General features: G+C 37.2%; 1 protein-coding gene across 1 annotated transcript; it reads left to right on the top strand.

Moving 5' to 3' along the window:
- Positions 1–623: 623 nt before the first annotated feature.
- On the top strand, positions 624–18,506 carry ndufs4 (NADH:ubiquinone oxidoreductase subunit S4). Its single transcript, XM_083904933.1, has 5 exons — positions 624–720; positions 3,370–3,448; positions 16,375–16,544; positions 16,674–16,747; positions 18,310–18,506. Exons 1-5 carry the CDS (start codon positions 638–640, stop codon positions 18,411–18,413), a joined length of 510 nt encoding a protein of 169 aa, XP_083761059.1. The 5' UTR covers positions 624–637; the 3' UTR covers positions 18,414–18,506.
- The last annotated feature ends 5,215 nt before the right edge of the window (positions 18,507–23,721 follow it).

The following is a 23,721-nucleotide window of genomic DNA, read 5'->3' as shown; positions in this document are numbered from 1 at the left end:
TGTAGTTAAACATTATGTCAGTCTTATTTAACTGTGTTAATACAAGTGTTTAATACAAATGATGAAGTATTTATTATTTCCTATGTGTGGGCAGGATTTTATTTTATCTATCGGCATTTATGCCATAGATTGTCAATGTATTCCTTTTAGTGAAATCAAACATGTTCTGGAATTTATGCTGAAAACTGAGGACATTGGACAATGAAATATACCTCAATAAAGGCTAGGTTTTCTTATCAATATTACCTCAAAACAATGACGTAATACTCAACATTTGACTACAGAATGTTTAGTATAATAAGGTGTTTTAGTCCCAGAGTAATTATTCTAATTATAATTAAATTAAATATTCATTTATTTGCAATGACATATGCACATTTATATACACAGAATATCATAGTATCGTATCGTATATATATTAGATGAAAGAATATTACTATAATCAGTATTTGAGGCGTGAACAGATATGTCCAGACATGTCTAACCGTATGAAACACATCCCTCTTCGCTGTAAAGTAATATTAGTTGCTGGCATCAGTGCTCCATGTCCCAGCCAATAGCAGCCAGCTGCTGCCTCGTCGCCGCTCACACTATTTTGTCCCTTCTCGTTTGCCGTATGCCATCATTGACAACAAACATGGCGTCTTCAATGTCACTTCTCAGCTTGGGACGTTTAGCAATGATTAATACAGCTTCAAAAATGCTCCTGAACCCTCTCAGGTAACTTTCAAATATTGTTTTATTATGTTAATATACCTGCGTGTTAATATGAGTATTTTATGATGTATTATTTCGCCCTAGTTTGGCTTGATATTAAGAAAGGAGGCCGAGTGATAGCTAGTAAGTGATAGCATGCTAACTACGTTCCAACAATATAGCACTTAAATAATGCACACAAATAGGTTTCCGCTGTCTGTCGGACGTTGGCGGTGAGTTTTTACACTTAATATGAGTTCTTGTTGGTAAGTTCAGTTTCTGGTGTGTAAGCAAACACCAGTGTTATCCAGTGTCCTTACACCGTTAGCTCGCTAGCTAATTATCTATCTAGCTAAGGTATACTAATCTAGCAAATAAATCACTAGAAACACTTACGGAGAGTTAAACGCACTCGTTGTTCATCACAGCTCTCGTATACCCACCCGTATTTAGCTAGACGGGGAACTTCGTGTATTATCGGACCTCAATGAGAAAAACTAGATCACTGTTGAGAAGCTAACAACTTGCATCGATCTTTAAAAGGCTAGAGTTCTGTTTTCTGATTTTAAAGTTGTATTGTTCTCTGTTTCTGTACATGCTACTTAGTGCGATGAAACGCATGACGTCTTATTGTCAGCACACTTGTAGTAAATTATGCTGCAGCCAGGTGTGTTTAGTCTGTGGTTCTTGCTTTTAAAATTTACCGTTTATATATCGTTATACTGCTTATGATGTGTACCTCATTAATTACTTGGTCATCCATGTCTAACCTTATGTAATACGGTTAGGTTATTCATTTATTGTTATGCTGTCTTTTAGGGCCAGACAAGTCATTGTTTTCAAATTGAAATTGAATTTTTTTTTCAAACAATGCAAAAGGAAAATGACAAAAGCTGCAATTAATTTATTATACTTTACATTGTTCTATGTGTTTTGCAAGTTAAAATGTGATGCAGACATGTATGCCCATAGCTCTCTCTCTCTCTTGCTCTTTTTTTTGTAAACTCATGGCAATCTATTAGAATAGGAATATGCAAAGTGGTTGGAAGTGGTGTTGGAGATGCTGTAACACTTGTATATTTGATAAATGATATAATGCTGCAACAACGTTAACAATGTTGGTTAATTGATTTTGAATCAACCAGTTTTTCTAACTAATATTTCAATTAAATATTCCAAAATTGTACTTGATTTTAGCTTCATAACTGTGGTCAGTTTGTAGTCTTACACTGATTTGATCGCAGATACTGTTTAGGATGCAGAAACAAATATCATTACTTACATATCTGTTTTGAAATGACAGTTGAGATTTTTATCTGCAGGCTAAATGATTGTAGTTTAGATTAAATGTGGGAAGTAAAGGCACCCAGAGTATGAAACAACATTTTGTTAACCTGGATTTGATAGGGTTTTTTTCTGCCACAGATTGAACACTATTGAACAGTAATTAAAAATTAAAAAATAAAGTATATATATATATATAATAATAATAATAATAATAAAATAAAAAAAATATGAGTAAATATTGGTTTATGTTAGACAAATTCGTTCTTCAAATGGCCTTTATCAAGCAAAGGTAGTTTTCAAACACATTTTCAGGTATTGGTTTGCTTTGTGGAAGGATCCATTTTGAAAACATTGTAACGTTGCACACAATGGCTTTGTTTTCCGCTGAATGATTAGACATTGGCCTCATCGTCCAAAGATGGGATCACTAAATAAAAGATGACAAGTTGGATTTTATTGCTGAACTGTGAGATATCTACTGTCATCCAAGTGAAAATTCAGTTTCCAAATCAGAAGTTAGTTTCATGGCCTAGAAGTGAGTAGATAAAGATATTGCAGATGAGAAACAGATGCTTTTGATTGCTTAGACAATTTGTTGGCAAATAATCTTTGGCTAAAATCCTTTAGCACAGCAAGGAAGAACAGATGAAGAGTTCAAGAAATGACAAACTATTGGACACGATTTTGCCGAAAGTTTGAACTATTTTTTTCTAGTGTTTGATTTATCAGTTGTTTTTGACATTCAGTGGTGTACTTAAGTTACCAGTATTTACTGTATATGATGCACATCATGTAGAGTAACATGCTTTCTGTTTTTCAGTTAGAGAGGAGAAGTACTACTCTCACTCAGTTTAAAATGTACCACCCATACACTTATTTATTTTTCTGTAAATGTTTCTGTGTATATTTAGTATGCAGGGATTCATTCAAGTAACTTGGCTATGGCATAATAATTTGGGTTGGGTTATTTTTTACTCTTTATTTTAATTGAAATGTGAGACCGTAGGAGGATTATGTTGTGCAAAATTGTTAGTTATTATGGTTGGTTATTATCTGGGCATTATCTGAAATGTGATTATTTAGCCTTCTCATGACTGTGTCATGATGGCATATTACTTTTTTGTGACAAGGCACTGGTGTACATTTACAAAGTGCTACACAGTCCTCATCTGACAGTTGACCACAGCCAACACTGAGCATGTCTTGTCATTACTATAGGAGCAACAAAGATTCACTTGACCTACTAACTATAATATTTCTCAGTGGGACATTCCTTTTTCCCTATGTCCTTGCCCCATTATTTCTTCTTAGTTGATTGTCATTTGCTTCTTTTTCGAACTGTGTGGTAGTTTGTGCTTTGTGTGTAATCTATCCAATGGTTTTCAGGTTTACAAGCACATCAACACTGAGGCTGGCAGAGAAACCAGGACAAGACTCACAACTAATTAAAGTCGATGAGAAGTTGGTAAGGATCCCTCCCTGCTCAATATGACAGAATATTTGGTGTTTGTTTGATCTTCTGTTGGTCAAATGCTTTCCTGGACATTTTGTTACAAAACTCTCATAACTTAACACCTACCAAATAGTTTACCAACTGCATTTTAGTATGTTTCACAGCAAAAATAGACTGTGAAAATGAAGTTTCACCTCACTTTCTTCTATCGTTCTTGTGTCATAAACACACTGCACTTGTTTCATAGTAATTGAACTGTAGCATTTCCATTTTCTGAATCCATTCAGTTTTTTCAACAAAGCTTTTGTATATATTTGTAGGACTGCGTGGTATGCATGGCTACTAAATAGATCTGGCATTTTGTTGGCTATAGATGATTATTTAGAGTATTTAAAAGTTTATTATCAGGATTTTCAAATGCAAACACGAAGTAAAACATAGCAGAACCTCCACAGCAGACAAAGCACTAAAGTTGTCACTCACTGCACACTCATCCACTGTGGACCCAGCCTGGGAGTTTATTTTAATTTATGGTTAAACTTTGTATGTTGACAACTTTGTACATGGAAGTGCATTCAAAGATGTCAGACAAGTGTAATAAATCCCACCAAAACCAAAGATGAATAAACGTCAAACCCAAAACATCTGTAAGTCAGGTCAAATATATTAACACTTCACATGCACACTCTGGCCACAGTGGTCAAGCAGATCTGCTGCTGAAGGCAGGGAAACTAGGAAACTACAGCTGCACACACCCAAGTACAGGAGGACAGGCTTTGATCCATCTTAGTCGTCAGAGACTAAATATTCCTGCTGTTTTAAAGGACTGTTATTGGTAAGGTTAGACACAAAAATTAATACAAATCAAATTCAAATGAATTTGCTAGAAGTTTGCCTTTAAATGGAGACTGACCAAATATATGGTAGAGGTGGTGCTTATGAGTTGCTGTTAGTGAGTTTTTTCCCTATGTAAAGTGGGCTTAAAGGTTAAGTGTGTAATTTCTAGTGAAATCTAGAGGAGAAGCTCGAAATTGCGATGAATAACATCTTCTCTGCTCACCCCTCCCTTCCCTGCGAACTACGGTAGTGATGTTCTCGTATAGACAAGTTTTACTTGTGTATATTGTAATTTTATAGATCATAGACGTGTAAGATGGCAAAACTTGTTATTTACCCATATCGTGTTAGTTTTTTATTGCTAATGGCAGCTAGCTGTTATCTAAGTAATAGTTAAAAAAAAGTAACGATAGTTGCATTCTAGACGTTTAGTCTGAAGGAGCAGTAGAGGAAGAGAACGGTATGGCTGCAGTAGTAGAGTGAAGCAACAGACGAGGGAGGGGGAGTGAGCAGCTGCCTCCACAGAAGAAGAGAAGAGAAGCCCCTCACGCACGGAAGACAAGTAACAGAGGTTTGTACTCGTGTTATTGTATGATTTTCTTACCTGGACTGTTCAGTAACAACAACAGACATACAATAGGTATTATGTAATGTTAGCATCCATGTACTTTACATCATACTGGAAATGATAGCGTAATCTACAATGTGTCTGATGTGTTATCTCATTACAGTATTTCATCATAACACATGTTGGCTGAGTAATATCAGCTGAATGATTATATGAACACTGGGAGGGAGAATTATGGCAAATATTTATGCATGGACCAATTATGTTCCATATGTTTGTTATTGCTAAAAGTACTATGAATACTTATTTGCCTACAAACCCTAACATGCAGTCAATTGCCATCTTATCTATCAAACATCATTCAAACAAACACTTTCTCTTTTGTGTTTCATTTATATAGACTTCTGGCGGAGACGACTCTGGAGGAGTACAGAGATCTAACAGCTCAGCTGCTGGAGAGACGACCAGGTCTTGTTTTTAATGCCCTGATGATGCATCAGTGCAGGGATATTTAAAAATAATTTACTTGTATACCACTTGTATATTTTGCTGGTGCAAACTGAAGAGGAAATAAATATAATGATTGAAAAACAGATATATGTGCTGTATTCATTTCAATAATATCACATAGACATCTGTGCAGTAAAAAAATGTTTGAGAGGCACATGATTCAGCGATTTATTGTTGAGTGGAACCGAAGTGTGGAGAACTCAAGCACTGAGCTAAATATAAAGGTTTCAGTGATTGAATAGTGACAGCAATCTTTGATTTTATTCATGCATATTTACTTTGCTCTTGTTGAGATGCTGCATTTTTATGTCATGACTCTCGAGTACCTGTCACTACACTTGGCAACAGGTGCGACTTGTCTTACTTGTGATAGTTTCCATGCGAAAGCACAGTCTAAACAGTAAGAGGCCAAGACTATGTACCAACTCTACAAAACAGAGGGAGAGGGACCTTTTGAAGTGAATGCTTTGTCATTAAAAGACGAAGGAGATAAACGATAATGAAGAAAGGGGGGCTTATTTGGAGAATATGGGGAGAATGTGGGAGTCTGTTGTGGACTTCATTTGGGAGGGGGGTTGCTGTGTGTGGGCAGCGTCAGTGTGCTTTTGTCCTAGACCAAAGCTGACCATACTGGCAGACAAGCCTTTGGCTGGGCAAAGTGTCTGTCTCTGTCCTCTCAGTAGGGGCCACTGAGAACAGCAGAGGAGAGAAGGGCCTCTAAAAAATGAGGTGGGGTGAAAGAAAAGAAGCTTGCATAGAAAAAAAAAAGTTTGTGGGTCACCCTGAGACTCACGAAAAAGACAGTGGCCACTTCAGTGTTGTTGGCCACAGAGGTTCCTTTGTGGCATGCTGTTGCTGGCGACAGCGGGAAGTACTCTAATGCTTATCCAGACAGGCCAAAATGAGAGGCCTCAGCTGTTTACAGTACAGTGGTCTCTGTCTCACATGGAAAAGGGCAATGAGAGCACTCTCCCTTTTGGGTATTAAGCACATGTCAGTTTGCTAGTCATTCATCAGGCTGTCAATAATTGTGAATTGCTTTCTGGTTAGACCAATCAGACAGACAATTGTCTCGATCCACTGCAAGGTTATGCCAGGTTTCAGTCGCTGTCTCTCTCCAACAGCCTGAGGGAAAAAGTGGCCTACCACTTATTGAGCAGTGAACATTTCTGAATAACCTCATTTGGATGAGGTTGCATTTTGATCAGGGCAAACAACATTTTGAATTTACTCCGGAAACTCTGTCGGACAATATCTGTGAGACACTCATTATCTTGTCCTTAGTTCTCATCTGTCTAAAAAATGCAAACCTTACAGGAACTCGCTACCTCTTGTTTTTGGCTGTCTCCATTACAGACACATTTAGGCTATGAAGGACAAGAAACTTCTGCAGGTCAAAAACGTGAACCAGCTTTTAATGGGATTTGCAATTTTACAGCGGTTTGTAGACGGGGGAAAAAAATACTTTTGTTGTTTAAATGTTAAACATTAACATTACTATAAACAATGCTTTATTGTAAATCACATCCACATCTATCGTCTGCTAGACATTTGTAGTGGTGGCATCACTGATGATGATCACTGGGCTTTTAATATCTTTCAGCTAGGGCTGATGGGCAATGATTCACTATATACCACACTATAGTCATCTTTAATTGCAATATAACACATGTTTAATATGTATTCATAAATTGTGTATGCATTGTGTAAATACATTTGGAGACATATTGAGAATGTTTTCATGCGTGTGATACTTACATTTATCGTGCTAATTATTATCAACTGATTTTAATGGGGTTTTTTTGGCCAATCATTTTTAGCCATATCATCAAGCCCTACTTTAAACTCATTGTTTTAGTTTTCTGAGCACTCTCACTGATTTTTATGCAACCTGCAAGTCACCAAACAGCAGAGAGACACCGTTAGTGACTAGCTGGTGAATCTAGAAGTGACGTATAGTATTATTTCCTCCCAGTGGAGACATCATCTTGTGCCAATGATGTTTCCACTGCCCCCAAGTGGACAGAAAAAGGTTTTTGAGTGATTAAGGCTAAGAATAAGCAAAACTGTAAAACATTTCTCAATTCTTGATTCTAAAATAAATGTTGGATTTGTTTATATATTGGGGTAATATATATCTATTGGTTTTCAACTCAACCTAAAGGAAAGTCAAATTAAATGATGAAGGTAAACAGCAGATTAAATGACGGCTACTTTGCTACAGCTCAGTTGTGGATCTTGGTAAATTGTAGTTCTTTCCTTACATTTAAAAGCTTGCTAAAGCGAAACATGATTTCTATGAACAGATCTTTGAGGGCATTGTTAAAGCTTCAGGAAAAAGCCAAATGGAAAGACCTGCATGATGGCGCTCCAGTGCCCTAAGATATTCCCTGGAGTGCCCATGCCGACCTGCTTTTGTTTGTAATTACTGTTTGATTAAGCATGCTGGGCAGCTCTCAGGGTCCAGCTGGCTGGTCACTGACAGGCAGCCTCACACGTAATGTCTGCTACCTCCATCAATTAGTTTTTGGGCTCTCGCAGAAACGACTGTGGTTCTAATATTTCTGCCTTAAACTGCGATAATACAACATGGATTTGTGTCCTAAGTGTCTACTCCTGCATCGTCCATGGCAAAGTGTGCTCCCACTCTCCACATAAAGGCAACACCATAATCTTGAAGTGCTTGTGAAGCCTTGTTATAGAGTTCTCTAAAGGCACTGGGGTTTTATGAGACATACGAGGACAGTTATTAGAGAGCAGGGAATTGAGAGGGAAGGAGGGAGTAAGATGGGGAATGGAAGAGGAAGTTCAATATCTAGGGCCATTTGATGCATGGCATCTTGAATTTGTCAATCTGAAATCTTTGAAAGTTTGATAGTTTCTCGCAAATGTAGAGCTCAGCGTGAGCTTGGCAAGTAAAATCACATCTGGACTTAAGATGTGGGGATTGCTTGTGGTAATGTAGTTGAGTCTAAAGGACAGGTTGTTACTTGTTTTTAAAGACTTAAATTGAAATCAGATTGAAAGATCCTCAGTCTGTCAGTCAAGATTTATCATTCAGAGAACAAAAAAATAATCCTTAGTATGTAAATTATTCAAAGGAAGCAGTTTAACGCAATATACTCTCAAAGCACCACCAGGCCACAACAGTTGCATAGTGTCACTTGAAAGCACAATATCCGCAGAATTAAATCTGTTTTTGAAAGTGTCTTATGCCAAAGTACTGCTTTCACATTTGGCAATTACAAGAAAATGTTTGCTTAGGACAATGAAGACAAAACAATAAAACCCTGCCATCCCAACTATGAGGATAAATTTAGCACAAGCAGTTTAAATCTGCAGTACAGCAGTGTATATTATCTAAGTCTGTCTATCCTCAGACGGTGACCTACAGTGGAACAGACCACATTCGCCACCTCACCGACCCCACCCCCTTTCTCTTTCTCATCCTTCTCTCCCACTGTTCCTCCCTTCTTCACGCATAGACAACTTAAGAGTCTGTTTTGTCTGGTTCCGCTTTCATATGGCATGCTGATGCTAAAAATCTTTTGCCACAAGTTTGGTGTAGTGGGTCAAAGGATATTGGTTTTTGAAGAGTGGTGGACAAGAGGTTTTATTATGTATCAACCACTAAACAGTGTTTCATCCATTAACACTCTTCCATAGAGACTTAGCTTCTTGAGAGGACTTCTCAGTCCTGTCACTGCTGTGCAGTTTTAGTGTTGTTTGCATTATGGATAAAAAAAAACTTAGCGACTCCTGTTTTCTTACACTTCAGTTTATCCATTGGTCGTAAACTAAGTAGCTCTTTTTTTCTAGTAGTATAATTATCTTTCCTGTTTCCACTGAATAATGTGTTACTTTGTTGTCAATCAATCATTTGATTGTAAAATATATATAAATACCAAACAGCAACTTCAAGAAACGCAAGTAGTGATGAAGCTTATAAAATACTTTTTAAGCAGCGTCTTTGCTTCGAGCAAAGACACAAACACAAACAAATAAACACACGCACTCAAAAACAATGACATGTGCCCACATCCAACATATTCATAAATGACCTTCTCCTCTGCCCTCTTTTTCCAGTCTTCACCGGTATGTGTAATGTGAGATTCAAGATGACCCTCATGCCAGCTGCTTCTTGTTCTCCAGAGTTGAACCACTCCTGCACATGAGCAGGCAACATAATATTTGTTTCTAGTAGAGACGCCCCCTATGTCCAATCAGTAATTGGCACGCTTTTTCCACTTCAAAGATGTCTGAAGGTGGGAACTGGCAGAGGCTGTTGAGTGAGGGCTCTTGGCCTGGGTGTGGGCTGGACAGTGGGGGGTTAAGAGTGATGTGCTTGGGCTTTCACCACATGCTGACTCAACATGATTCAGCTTGGCTGACCTTATGACCTCCCCTGGCTGTCGGGCTGCAGTTTTGTCACACGGGTGTTTGCGCTATGATAGGATGCACCATACTCATATCGTGGCTGTCACGGTGTTCACCATTAGCTTTACTGAGAGATTGTGATGCAGAAAATACACCATGCACCTCAGTTTAGATTTGTCAACCACAACATCTCACTCAATTAAAAGTTAGACCATTGTGAAGATTGGCCTTGTGAAGATTGGCCTTTAACACACTCCTAATACACACACTTATTTGTATACACACACACACTAGCAGTATAAAGCCATTCAAATCTTGATGAATTGTATCACTTTGCTTTGTCTGAAGCATCCAAGTGTGATGTTTTATTATTGGCAAACCACTAAATTAAGTTTATTCTCTCAGCAGGGGTGAGTCCTCTCACTAAAAGAAACCAACATTTTTACTAGATCTGCAAATGATATTAGATAGAATGGGAAGGCTATATTTTGTGTTGCCAAGGAGCCAAAATAGATTTAATATTCCACTGCTGAACAGCAGGAAACTTAAGACATTCAACTGCAAATCACCTGAAAGTGACAAGAAGTGTCAAATGATCTGGGGACAGTAGTGGCTGCAAGACCGTTTTCTGGATTTACTCCAGTGTCCAAAAAAAAGAAAGAGTCGGTGATATGCTTCTCTTAAGTCTCTTCGCTAAAAATTCCAAAGTGCTGCTCTTTTATAGCAATAATGGAATGAAGAATGGTGGGTTCATTAATTTAATTCCCAGCAACGTTTTTTCACTACAGTTAAAATGTTGTTTGACTCTGCCGAACTGTAATGTGTTTCCCACTAAATATGCTGCAGGCCTTTCTGAGAACATTTTAAATGATAGTACAACTACTAGTCACAAGAATTACTCACACCTTTCTGTCATTCCTCTCTGCACATCTCCTCAAGCTCCCCCTGGTTGGTTGAAGATCGCCAGTGTACATCCTTTCTCCACAGATATTTTATGGGGTTCATGTCAGGCTGAAAGATAAATTGTATTTAGTATACTACCTGTTGAACAGTGGCTACAGTAACAGTACATCGGGTGTGTGGAACTATTTCAGCTTTAAAAAATTCTACAGATTCCTCTTTGCTACAACATGGGCCAATAATCACAAGTGTTATTGTGTGTTTTCTGTTTGTGTCTGTATATGTGTGCGAGCGTGTGGTTGTGTGAGTCAGTGAGTGTGTTTGTCAGTGAGTAAATGAGAAAGAATGTGTGTAATGGTGATAGCCTTGCATCACACAACTCAAACTGACTGACTGAGGCACTGAAGGAGCTCAAACTTCTAAAACAGAACTCCAAATAAACCACAAAAATGACTAATGTTAAAATATGTAATTAAATCACTAACACAATATTGGTAAAAAAAAAAAAAAGCAATCAGATTATTTTTCCAAATTGTCCAGATCAGTAGCTCAGTGGTAGAGCGAGTCGTCTTTCAACCGGAAGGTTGTGGGTTTGATTCCTGGCTCTGCTAGTCTACAGTTCTTGGGAAAGACACTCAATACCACATTGCTCCTGACAGCTGTGCCAGCAGCGTGTGAATGGGTTTGAAAAATGTTATGCACATAGATCAACAGTGTGAAAGTGACAGCAAAACTGTAGTATAATGCAGCCTTGAGTGGTCATCAAGACTTGAAAAGTGCTATGTAAATACAAACCATTTACCATTAGTCCCTAAGCTACTTATGAGCTGTCAGTTGGCTCTAAGCCAAAGGTCATTGACCTGTTGGAAGGTGCACATTTGGGCCAGTCTGAGTGTCTGAGAGTGTCCTGAGCTCACTGGACCAGGTTTTCAGTCTATAAAACCTCTATCTATAAAGTCTATTCAGTACATATTGGGCTTGCTTCTCACAGAATTTGTTCTTGTTCGTTGTCTCTTTAAAAAGAGCACGCCAGCTCAACTGGCCTGCAAAATGTTGTGCTGCAGGGAGCATGCACAGTGGTATGGTACATGTGTGTATGGTACACGTGGAATCAAAGTGGAGCTAGAATTTGTCATGGTTTTTCATGAGCAGTTAACACACACATTGGCAGTGGTGTGCAGCATGCATTTTCAAATTTAAGTTGAATCTCACACTTTGCCTTAAAATGATGAGAGGCATGGTTTACAAACATTTGGTCCCCGGTTGTTTCACACTTGTTTTTTATCGCATTGGCATTTGATCCTCGTGGAAACAAGTCTCAAATCTCAAAACGTCGCCCTTGCGTTTTTGTGTAGACAACGTTAGACGCTACTTTGGGGAAGACGATAATGTCATAGTCCCACCTCTCTCTCATCGTTGTCATCATCATTGCTTGGCTGTTTTGCCAACCACTTTCAATGAATAGTAACTAAATCTATAGTGACTAAAGCTAAATATATATTGACAGTCACCAAGTTGGTAACACTGTTGTTTGGTATAACCTTTATTTATTGATTTCCCTTTCGTCCCCTGGCTTTGTTCATTCTGTCTGTGATAATATACGTTGCAATGTGTATAACCTCGTCTTCTCTGTTTTTGGTGTAGTACCACTTACAGAGCTGTACTACAGTTTTTTGAGTTGTTTCCTGAAACGATGCCGTGGTGTTTATGGGAAACTTTCAAAATGACAGAGAATAATTTTCTTTCGTTCTATTTCCACAGTCATAGAGGCATTTTTTGTTGCCTTCCTCAAATCTGTGCCTCAATACAGCTCTCTCTCTCTCTTTCTCTCGCTCTCCCTCCCTCCCCCCTCCCTCTCTCTCTCTGAGCTCAACAAACCCTTTGACCTCATGGCTTGGTTTTTCATTTTTACTGACAGAAGTCATTTGAATAAATGATGTTGATTGGAGGTAGACTCCAATCAATGAGTATAAAGATCTCGAGGATGGTTCAGAACAGTGGGAGGCACCTGCCTCAGCGTTAGGATGTTTCCATTTAAGTAGAATTAAAAGTAGAAAAAAGTTAAATACAAGGGTTTTCTCGTATCTGAATAATGTTAGCATGACAAAATTACAAACAAAAGTGATAGGCTTCTTGAATACTACTTTGTAATTGAAGCACTGTCTTTCGATGGCAGTAAAAAAAATACAGCGCTCCAGTAATCAAATGGAATTAAATGGATTGGCAAAACTTCAAACTTCAAAGGTTAGGCTACACCACCTGTGACCAACACAGTCTCTTGTTTTTTTCTTCTTTTGGGGGATACAGGGCTGTTTATTTCTTAATGTACACTAAGATTTTGAACTGTTGAACTGAAAGAAAGAAGTAAAAAATGAAAGTCCTTTTTCTCCAAAAGGTTTACCGAATATTTCAGTGGATTCTGGATAGAATTTTCCTCCAGTTGAATAGTTTTCTTGTTTACACAGAAATTGTCTATCCCAGGTCTCTGTTAGAGCATTAGGGGTACCAGCGTTCAGCATTCTGGTGGGCTCAGAGGCCCCACAGCGACAAGCTTTTTATTTGGCACATAGCCTGGAGGTGTCAGAAATATTGACACGCTTTCACGTGACGGAAACTTTGCCAGCCTTTTCCCCCCCTTTCTTAAGCTCTGCATTCTGTCTGCCCAGCCAGGTATTGTAGGCCCCCGTGAAGGCCCTGTGAATAGTGTCAAACTTGATAGTTCTCATTTTGCTTCCTGTACATGGCAGAAGAAAAAGTGCCCGCCGTGTGGGTTTTCCTTTTGTGATGGCCCTCTCTAGTCTTCCTGGGAACACACCACATTCCAGCCACAATCATTTCCTTTGTGAATCTGGGTATTGTGGGTGAGACTGTTATGCCAATAACTCTTCTAGCTTTCAGTGTAATGCGTGCACGTATCATCGAGGTCTAGACTCTGATTTTTTTTGCAAACAATGTCCGATAATGAGCAGTGTTTTCAGTGATTTGACAGGGCTTTTGTTTTGACACATACCGCCCCACCTGTTACAAAGGCCCTGTTGTGCTCATCCATACCTGAGATGTGATTTAAGGTCTGCTACATCTGGACAAATTATTGCACCGGTTTACCATACGTGGTCCTCATGTGTCACTTATAGTTTGTGTAACCATAGTCCTGTCTGCTGATCTCAGCGGTATAAATTATTAGGTTCTTTAGACATTCAAGCATCTGTCCCCGAGAACAGACCGAATCACAGACCTGCTGTATGTGTTGATTTACCTCGAATCAGTAGGAAGTTTTGTGTTCAGTTATGTTTTCAGACAGATTTTCTTACCCTTTAGTAATATTTTGAATATGATGAATTGAAAATAAAAAACTCTGCCTTTTAACACAATTGTATTAACCTGCAGCAGACCCAGGCTGAATAAAACAAATCTGGTGTCTAATTTTGTTGCTCTCTCACACCGTCTTGTGTATGATTGTGTCATGAACTATCTACCATTAGCCCCTTTTGGGTGAAGGGAACATGTTTTCCTCCTCTGTCTGACAAGAGGGAATTGTCAAGGTTAAGTAGATAGGGCAGCCGGAAATAATTACCACGCACTTGTGAAATCCCCCCCGTTCCTCTTTTCCCTTTCACTTTAACACTCTTTTCAACATGCAGATCTTGTTTGTGATTAAACTCAGTCTGGTCTTGCCTTGTAACACGGCAAAAGATATTTCCCTTAAACAAACAATAGTTTAAAAACAATTGAACCTGTAATTTCCTTCCTAAATGCCATTGGAAGCTCTCTTGCTCAGGGAAAGGCTGGCTATTGTGTGGAGTTCACGCCAATGACCCCCTTTCTACAAATCATCTGGTAGATGACAGACAATGATGAAAAATTGATTCTTTGAAGTTGTAATGGCCTTTGAAACGTGTAAAATTCTTGCACTGAAAGGAGAGCACCCTGAAAAGCCCCAAGTCTTGGGTGGCTGCTGTGTGCATGCTGGGAGGTTCGTCTGTGTTTTGTCACCGACTTCCCATTGCTTGTTTGCTAATTCCCTGAAGAATTGGACCAGATCCTTGATTGGAGCTTGAAGGGGCTCCAGTTGCTCAGAAATATGCATTTAGTACGGCCAAAGGCCCCTCCCCATCCTCCCCTTCCTCCTTCACTAGTCATGCTGGGTTACTTTTGGATAGTCTGGAATAACTAAAAGTATTAGTGATTTATTTCATCTAGCGAAAGCATAGTAATAACAGCATACAATTTTAATCCAGGATTGACTCTTCCCACATGTAAGATATAATTTCGTCTTCTTGAAAAAAAAGAAAAAAAATTCAGCCCATTAAATGCTGATAGACACTCGCAAGCAACATATCAAAAGTAAAGCGGAGAAAAACATTATATGTAGTTGTAATTGTGCTGCCAGAGAAAGAAATACACAGAGAGAAGATCAGATCACAAAAAACTATAAAAATAGAATCCAAACTTTTATTGTGGCTATAAAAAGTATTCACTCCTTGGATTTGTATTGTGTCCCCCCCCTTTTTACATTGATGCTGCATTCCAGCTCTATTGACCCTGATGTTTTAAAGTGAAAATAAATCTCAGTGTGAAGTTCAAAAATATAAAACATCAGTAGTTGATGACCCAAGCACTTTTTTTTTTACAGCCACAGAACATTTCTGAGCCCCATTTTTGACATTAGAACACACTATCAGAGTTACAGGTTGTATTGTTTAACACCTGCAACTTTCACATGACCTTCCTCCACAGATGTAGATGCATTTGTCTTTTCAGTAACCCCCTTTTTCTGTTTTGTAGGGAAAGAAAGTAATCAGTCAGCAAGTCAAATGAAAGTCACAATTTTTCTCTAAGAGCCCTGGCTGATCTGTGTAACAGATAAACTGCAGATGAGGGCAGTGTCCATCTCCATTCATTTTCTATAACAGCCTGTGGGCTGTGAAAGCCCTACTTTTGTTCACTGTCCAGCATGTACACCCGACACACACAGAATATATGAAGGCCCCGTTAGCGCTGCCTACAGCTTTGATTTATTTTTAGTTTGGATAACTCCACTGGCCAGTGTATTTCTTCTTTTAATTTGTAAATCAGGAGCTGCAAGTTGAGGTCGTCTATTAATTGGGCTGATATTTGTCAGTTTTTGGGAAGAAGAAGATGGAAATGGGCTAAATACATGGGCTAGAAAATTTGGCATCAATTACCGGGCATTGGCTGCCCTAATATCTAAAAGTCAGGATCGTCATTGGCCACCAAAACCCCCAGATCAGTCAAATAGCTGAAGGAGTCCTCACATGACATTAGATTTAATGTGTTTGTATGTGGCCATTATTAGTCAGTTAACTTCCCAGAAAATACAAACGGACAGATAGATGGATAGAACATTCGCTAACCTTCTTATGACCATCATGATTATCAGGCTGCTTGGATTTATATTGATTTTTATGGCTGTCGGAAAAAATTAGCATTTAGCATGAACATTTTCTGGACGACGGATGGTAACAGAAAAGACTACATTGCAATCAGAAACATTGATATATTCATTCAGAACAAATGCATACATATGCTCTGCTATATAGACGGACAGAGAGGATATTTAATAATAAACATGACAGCCCTACATGGGTTTGTTATTCAGTGAAATTAAATTAGGACAAACCTTGATGTGGAGGAGTAGGATTTACAATATAAGGCTGACTCATTAGAATGAACTCTGTTAATTACAGCAGGATGTGCTTCTTTTCCCTTTCCGTCTGTGTTCTAGGACATCACTAGTTTGACGGGCGTCCCGGAGGAGCATGTAAAAACACGCAAGGTCCACATCTTTGTACCTGCCAAAACAGCGATGCAGTCAGGAAGCGCCACCAAGAAGTGGAAGATGGACTTTGACACCAGGGAGCGCTGGGAGAATCCACTGATGGGCTGGGCTTCAACGTACGTTTCTGTCAGCATTACTTTTAGCAAATGTTGTCATTGAGTCCAATCAAGTCGAAATAGTATTTACTCCACTGAACGCTCTATATGTATATTTTTTGGATTAAAATTCCTCCTTCTGTGTTCCAGGGCTGATCCCTTGTCCAACATGGTGCTCTCGTTTACCTCCAAGGAAGATGCCATTGCTTTTGCTGATAAAAACGGTACAAAAAAAATCTGTACATTTAAATACAGCCTAAAACATACAACAGTGAATGCAGTGCTTTCAGTAAAGGTGCAGCCTTTGCTAATTATTAACTATTACAGTATTATAAATCTACAGATATTACAGATGATAAAACAACACTGATTACATTAAAAACAATAAAAGCACATTCAAATAATTTAAGATAACAGTACATTTTAAATTAAGAGTAAAAAGTAGTTCAAGTGAATGTCTGAATTATCAGATAATGTTACTACTAGGAGTAGCAGTAAGATAGTGTTGTTAGTGTAACTGAGTGAAGTAACACATTCTGAAATATAACTGAACCGTTTTGTTTTATTATTTAACCTTGACTGTAACTGGAAACACAACTTCACTTCTTAGAGGAGACCGAAGCAGGTGAACGCCATTATTTGTATACAAGCATATAAACGTAAACGCTCCAGTATCAAAGCACATGTTTAACAAACATGTAAAGAAGCGACATTTTCACCACTCTGGGAGAAGTTTAACGACGTACGCTACACAAACACAGGGCCGGTTTAGTTACAGCCCTGCTCTCTCTCTCTGTCTCTCTCTCTGTGGTATCTGCAGCATCAGTGCAGGGCACAGCTTTTTTCCTGTCGTTCTTCTGTACTTCATATTCTCATTTGTAGTTATTTTAAACAAAGTGTGTTCAGGGACCCAGTTAGTCAACCAAAGACAGTGGTGTAGGAGCAGGTGCATTTACTGTGCATGGTAAACCGCTGATAAAGCGGTTTTCGTATATATCCGTTTACTCCTGTTTACTTTTTTAAATATACACTTTAAAGTATAACATTTACTTTATATATAAAAAAACCCCTATCCTCTACTACAACCTTTCTAAAAGGAGCAGTGGGTAGCCAATGAGCAGCGCCCGGGGAGCTGGGGTGTGGGAGTTTGGTACCTTGCTCGGGGGTACCCCAGGCCTTTGTGTTGGGGACTCAAACCGACAACCCTCCGGTTACAAGCCAAGTTCCCTTTCCACTTGGGCTGCCTGTTTAGACAGTAGTACCTTAAAGTCCTGACCAGAGAGCTGGAGAGAGTAGTAACACTAAAGGTACACTGTAGAAACATCAGGGCACAAGATGGCGGCCTCAGTCGAGGAAGTACAATGTATAAAATGCTTTTTTTTAAGGCTACAAATATCAAATGATTTAAAAAAAAAAAAAATTGTGTGTTTATACAATTATATAAACATACTTATAGATAGAAGTATGTACAGTTTCAAATAAAGCCTCCTAAATATTACACACACCTTCAAATCAGATTTATGTTATTTAAAGTTAAACATGGATTTCTGCTCCACCTTTCACTGTTTAACTTGGAGAATTGAACCATCTGGGACAGTTTGTTGAAACTAAGCAAAGGAAAATGGCTTTCTCTGTTTATTGCACCATGAAAGCGATTAGTGCACTTCTGACTGCACACAGCCTGTTGATGTCTACAGAACACCTCATTGTGTTTGGAACTAGTCCAAAGTGAATATACATGACATTATCATCCTCGCGGCTCACTCTGGTGATGTTTTCGCTTCAGGTTGGAGTTGGGAAGTCACAGACAAGAGGACCTCAAAGCCCCGAGTGAAATCGTACGGTGCAAACTTCTCCTGGAACAAGAGGACCAGGAGGTCCGCTAAGTAAACTTGAGACGCACATCTGTTTGTTGGCTTGACCTCAGTTTGTCCCGCAGCAGACCTGTATCATTCTTGTCAATAAATGCATAATTATATACCTTGAAACCAAACATTTGGGTCATTATCGCTTTTCTTTTTCAAACACTCACCTCATTACTGACTACCTAATGTTGCTCAGGTGATTAATGAAGTGTTGTGAGTCAAAGTTGTCCCACGGCATTTCAAAGAGGAGCAGTTTCTAACTGTTACAAATTGTTTAAAGTCAAGGATAAAAATGTGTGTGTGTGTGTCTTTGCGTCAGTCAAAACCACTGTCATTTTGTTTCCGACATGTTGAACTGTTGAACTGGAAGTTCAATAGGATGCATGCTTATCGTGATAATAGTAATATTGTGATTAATTCTCTGTCAATAAGAAATAATTGTAAGAAAATCTATAATTGTGGCATCCCTAGAGCTTTTCTCGTCTTGATGAGCTGCTTTACACTATAGCTTTGCCATTCAATAGGAATGTGGGACATTTACACAAGACTGGTTTACATCTCTAAAGCTAAAAAAGGTAATATAGTAAAGTACTCGAGTAATCACAATATTACGATTATCACGATCATTATGAGTTAATTGATTTCTCAACACTGTAAAATCACATGATCAGTGCTTATATGTCTTAAAGTCTCATTTATTTATATCTTTTGATCCCAACATAACCAAATAATGCCATTGGAATTGAATAAAAATCCCCACTGCTCTGTAAAGTAAACTACAGTACAAAAACATTTTTGAACATTTCTTTTGAACCTGAGTATATCATTTTGAAACATGGGGAAAAAAAGCTTGCTAGCTTTTTGGCATACTGCTGCCCTTAAGCAGTATAGCTGACTGCGGCTGTGTGGATTGATTGAGAAGAGGAGACTGACATCGTGATATAGGGACATCGTGGCACTGATGAAGGTGTGGACTGTGGAGCTGTGCCCGGGGTGATGCACTACGTTGTGAGGTATGTTGTCCAAAATTTGACCAAAAAGTCATAGTATAGTATGTCGTTCAAAATTTGACAAAAAAGTCATAGTTTAGTATGTCGTCCAAAAATGATCAAAATTGGTCAAAAAGTCATACTATAGTATGTCGTCCAAAAATGTTGAAAAACATAATTCCATAGTATGGTGTCTAAAATGGTCAAAATTGGTCAGAAACGTTATATTAAAATATGTCGTCCAAAAATTTTAAAAATTGTTCAAAAACGTCATAGTATAGTATGTTGTCCAAAAACAGTCAAAATTTGTCAGAAAACGTCATATTATAGTATGTCCAAAAATGGTCAAAAACGTCATAGGATAGGATGTCGTCCAAAAATGGTCAAAATTGTTCAAAAATGTCATACTATAGTATGTTGCCCAAAAATTGTCAAAATTTGTCAAAAATGTCATAGTATAGTATGTTGTCCAAAAATGGTCACCACAAGCTATTTGTCCTTGTGTGCTTCAATCAATCATCTGGAAGACTTTCAGTAATAGAACAGTTGACCTACAGACAATTAAACTATATATATATTATACCATTTAACAAAATGGGTTGCAAGATAGGCCAAACAGTTAGCGTAGTGGTTAGCACACTCGGCTTTGAAGCAGGAGGTCTTTGGTTCAAGTCCTGGTTGGAACAAGTGCATGTCTGCAGTTTCACGTTCTCCCAATGTGATAGACAAACACACATTGTAATGTCATCATAGTATAGTATGTCGTCAAAAAATTCAACAAAAACGTCATAGTATAGATTGTAGTCCAAAAATGGTCAGAATTGGTCAAAAACGTCATAGTTTTGTAAATAGTCAAAAACGTCATAGTTTTGTATGTCGTCCAAAAATGGTAGGAAATGTCATACAATACTATGTCGTCCAAAATCTGACCATTTTTTTGAAAAACATTTTTTTGGTCCAAAACTTGACAAAATCGTCAAACTATACTATGTAGTACGTCATACTATACTATGTCGTCCAAAATGTGACCATTTATTGAAAAAAAGAATTTGGTCCAAAATTAGACAAAAACGACATACTATACTATGTCGTCCAAAATCTGAAATTTTTTTGGAAAAACATTTTTTTGGTCCGAAACTTGACAAAAACGTCATACTATACTATGTAGTGCGTTATACTATACTATGTCGTCCAAAATGTGACCATTTTTTGAAAAAAAAAGATTTGGTCCAAAATTTGACATAAACGACATACTATACTATGGAGTCCAAAATCTGACCAGTTTTTTGAAATACATTTTTTTGGTCCAAAACTTGACAAAAACGTCATACTATACTATGTAGTACGTCATACTATACAATGTCGTCCAAATGTGACCATTTATTGAAAAAAAACATTTGGTCCAAAATTTGAAAAAATCGACATACTATACTATGTCGTCCAAAATCTGACCATATTTTTGAAAACCGTTTTTTTGGTCCAAAACTTGACAAAAACGTCATACTATACTATGCAGTATGTCCTACTATACTATGTCGTCCATAATGTGACCATATTTTGAAAAAAAAAATGGGTCCAAAATTTGACAAAAACGACATACTATACTATGTCGTCCAAAATCTGACCATATTTTTGAAAACCGTTTTTTTGGTCCAAAACTTGACAAAAACGTCATACTATACTATGCAGTATGTCCTACTATACTATGTCGTCCATAATGTGACCATATTTTGAAAAAAAAAATGTGGTCCAAAATTTGACAAAAACGACATACTATACTATGTCGTCCAAAATCTGACCATATTTTTGAAAAACGTTTTTTTGGTCCAAAACTTGACAAAAACGTCATACTATACTATGCAGTATGTCCTACTATACTATGTCGTCCATAATGTGACCATATTTTGAAAAAAAAAATGGGTCCAAAATTTGACAAAAACGACATACTATACTATGTCGTCCAAAATCTGACCATTTTATTGAAAAACTTTTATTTGGTCCAAAACTTGACAAAAACGTCATACTATACTATGTAGTATGTCCTACTATACTATGTCGTCCATAATGTGACCATATTTTGAAAAAAAGAAATTGGTCCAAAATTTGACAAAAACGACATACTATACTATGTCGTCCAAAATCTGACCATATTTTTGAAAACCGTTTTTTTGGTCCAAAACTTGACAAAAACGTCATACTATACTATGCAGTATGTCCTACTATACTATGTCGTCCATAATGTGACCATATTTTGAAAAAAAAAATGTGGTCCAAAATTTGACAAAAACGACATACTATACTATGTCGTCCAAAATCTGACCATATTTTTGAAAAAAGTTTATTTGGTCCAAAACTTGACAAAAACGTCATACTATACTATGTAGTACGTCCTACTATACTATGTCGTCCATAATATGACCATATTTTGAAAAAAAAAAATTGGTCCAAAATTTGACAAAAACGACATACTATACTATGTCGTCCAAAATCTGACCATATTTTTGAAAAACGTTTTTTTGGTCCAAAACTTGACAAAAACATCATACTATACTATGTAGTACGTCCTACAATACTATGTCGTCCATAATGTGACCATATTTTGAAAAAAAAACTTGGTCCAAAATTTGACAAAAACGACATACTATACTATGTCGTCCAAAATCTGATTATTTTTGGAAAAACGTTTTTTTGGTCCAAAACTTGACAAAAACGTCATACTATACTATGCAGTATGTCCTACTATACTATGTTGTTCATAATGTGACCATATTTTGAAAAAAAAAATTGGTCCAAAATTTGACAAAAACGACATACTATACTATGTCGTCCAAAATCTGACCATATTTTTGAAAACCGTTTTTTTGGTCAAAAACTTGACAAAAACGTCATACTATACTATGTAGTATGTCCTACTATACTATGTCGTCCATAATGTGACCATATTTTGAAAAAAAAAATGGGTCCAAAATTTGACAAAAACGACATACTATACTATGTCGTCCAACATCTGACCATATTTTTGAAAACCGTTTTTTTGGTCCAAAACTTGACAAAAACGTCATACTATACTATGTAGTATGTCCTACTATACTATGTCGTCCATAATGTGACCATATTTTGAAAAAAAAAACTTGGTACAAAATTTGACAAAAACGACATACTATACTATGTCGTCCAAAATCTGACCATATTTTTGAAAAACGTTTTTTTGGTCCAAAACTTGACAAAAACGTCATACTATACTATGCAGTATGTCCTACTATACTATGTCGTCCATAATGTGACCATATTTTGAAAAAAAAAATTGGTCAAAAATTTGACAAAAACGACATACTATACTATGTTGTCCAAAATCTGACCATATTTTTGAAAAACGTTTTTTTTGGTCCAAAACTTGACAAAAACGTCATACTATACTATGCAGTATGTCCTACTATACTATGTCGTCCATTATGTGACCATATTTTGAAAAATAAAATTGGTCCAAAATTTGACAAAAATGACATACTATACTATGTCGTCCAAAATCTGACCATTTTTTTGAAAAACGTTTATTTGGTCCAAAACTTGACAAAAACGTCAAACTATACTATGTAGTACGTCCTACAATACTATGTCGACCATAATGTGACCATATTTTGAAAAAAAAACTTGGTCCAAAATTTGACAAAAACGACATACTATACTATGTCGTCCAAAATCTGATCATTTTTTGAAAAACGTTTTTTTGGTCCAAAACTTGACAAAAACGTCATACTATACGATGCAGTATGTCCTACTATACTATGTCGTCCATAATGTGACCATATTTTGAAAAAAAAAATTGGTTCAAAATTTGACAAAAACGACATACTATACTATGTCGTCCAAAATCTGACCATATTTTTGAAAACCGTTTTTTTGGTCCAAAACTTGACAAAAACGTCATACTATACTATGTAGTATGTCCTACAATACTATGTCGTCCATAATGTGACCATATTTTGAAAAAAAGAAATTGGTCCAAAATTTGACAAAAACGACATACTATACTGTCGTCCAAAATCTGACCATATTTTTGAAAAACGTTTTTTTGGTCCAAAACTTGACAAAAACGTCATACTATACTATGTAGTATGTCGTACTATACTATGTCGTCCATAATGTGACCATATTTTGAAAAAAAAAATTGGTCCAAAATTTGACAAAAACGACATACTATACTATGTCGTCCAAAATCTGACCATATTTTTGAAAACCGTTTTTTTGGTCCAAAACTTGACAAAAAGGTCATACTATACTATGCAGTATGTCCTACTATACTATGTCGTCCATAATGTGACCATATTTTGAAAAAAAAAATGG

The sequence above is a fragment of the Microchirus variegatus genome, assembly GCF_963457635.1.
Source record: "Microchirus variegatus genome assembly, chromosome: 18".
NCBI classification, from domain to species: domain Eukaryota; kingdom Metazoa; phylum Chordata; class Actinopteri; order Pleuronectiformes; family Soleidae; genus Microchirus; species Microchirus variegatus.
Note: the sequence above shows the minus strand (reverse complement) of the source record. Positions and strands in the feature narration are given on the sequence as shown.

What these genes read in the sequence shown, in the direction of transcription:
- ndufs4 (XM_083904933.1), top strand. Translation starts at nt 638, where the DNA reads ATGGCGTCTTCAATGTCACTTCTCAGCTTGGGACGTTTAGCAATGATT. An exon ending in ATGCTCCTGAACCCTCTCAG is followed by an intron (nt 721 to 3,369) that starts GTAACTTTCAAA and finishes AATGGTTTTCAG; the next exon opens with GTTTACAAGCACATCAACAC. An exon ending in TGCTTTTGCTGATAAAAACG is followed by an intron (nt 16,748 to 18,309) that starts GTACAAAAAAAA and finishes TTTTCGCTTCAG; the next exon opens with GTTGGAGTTGGGAAGTCACA.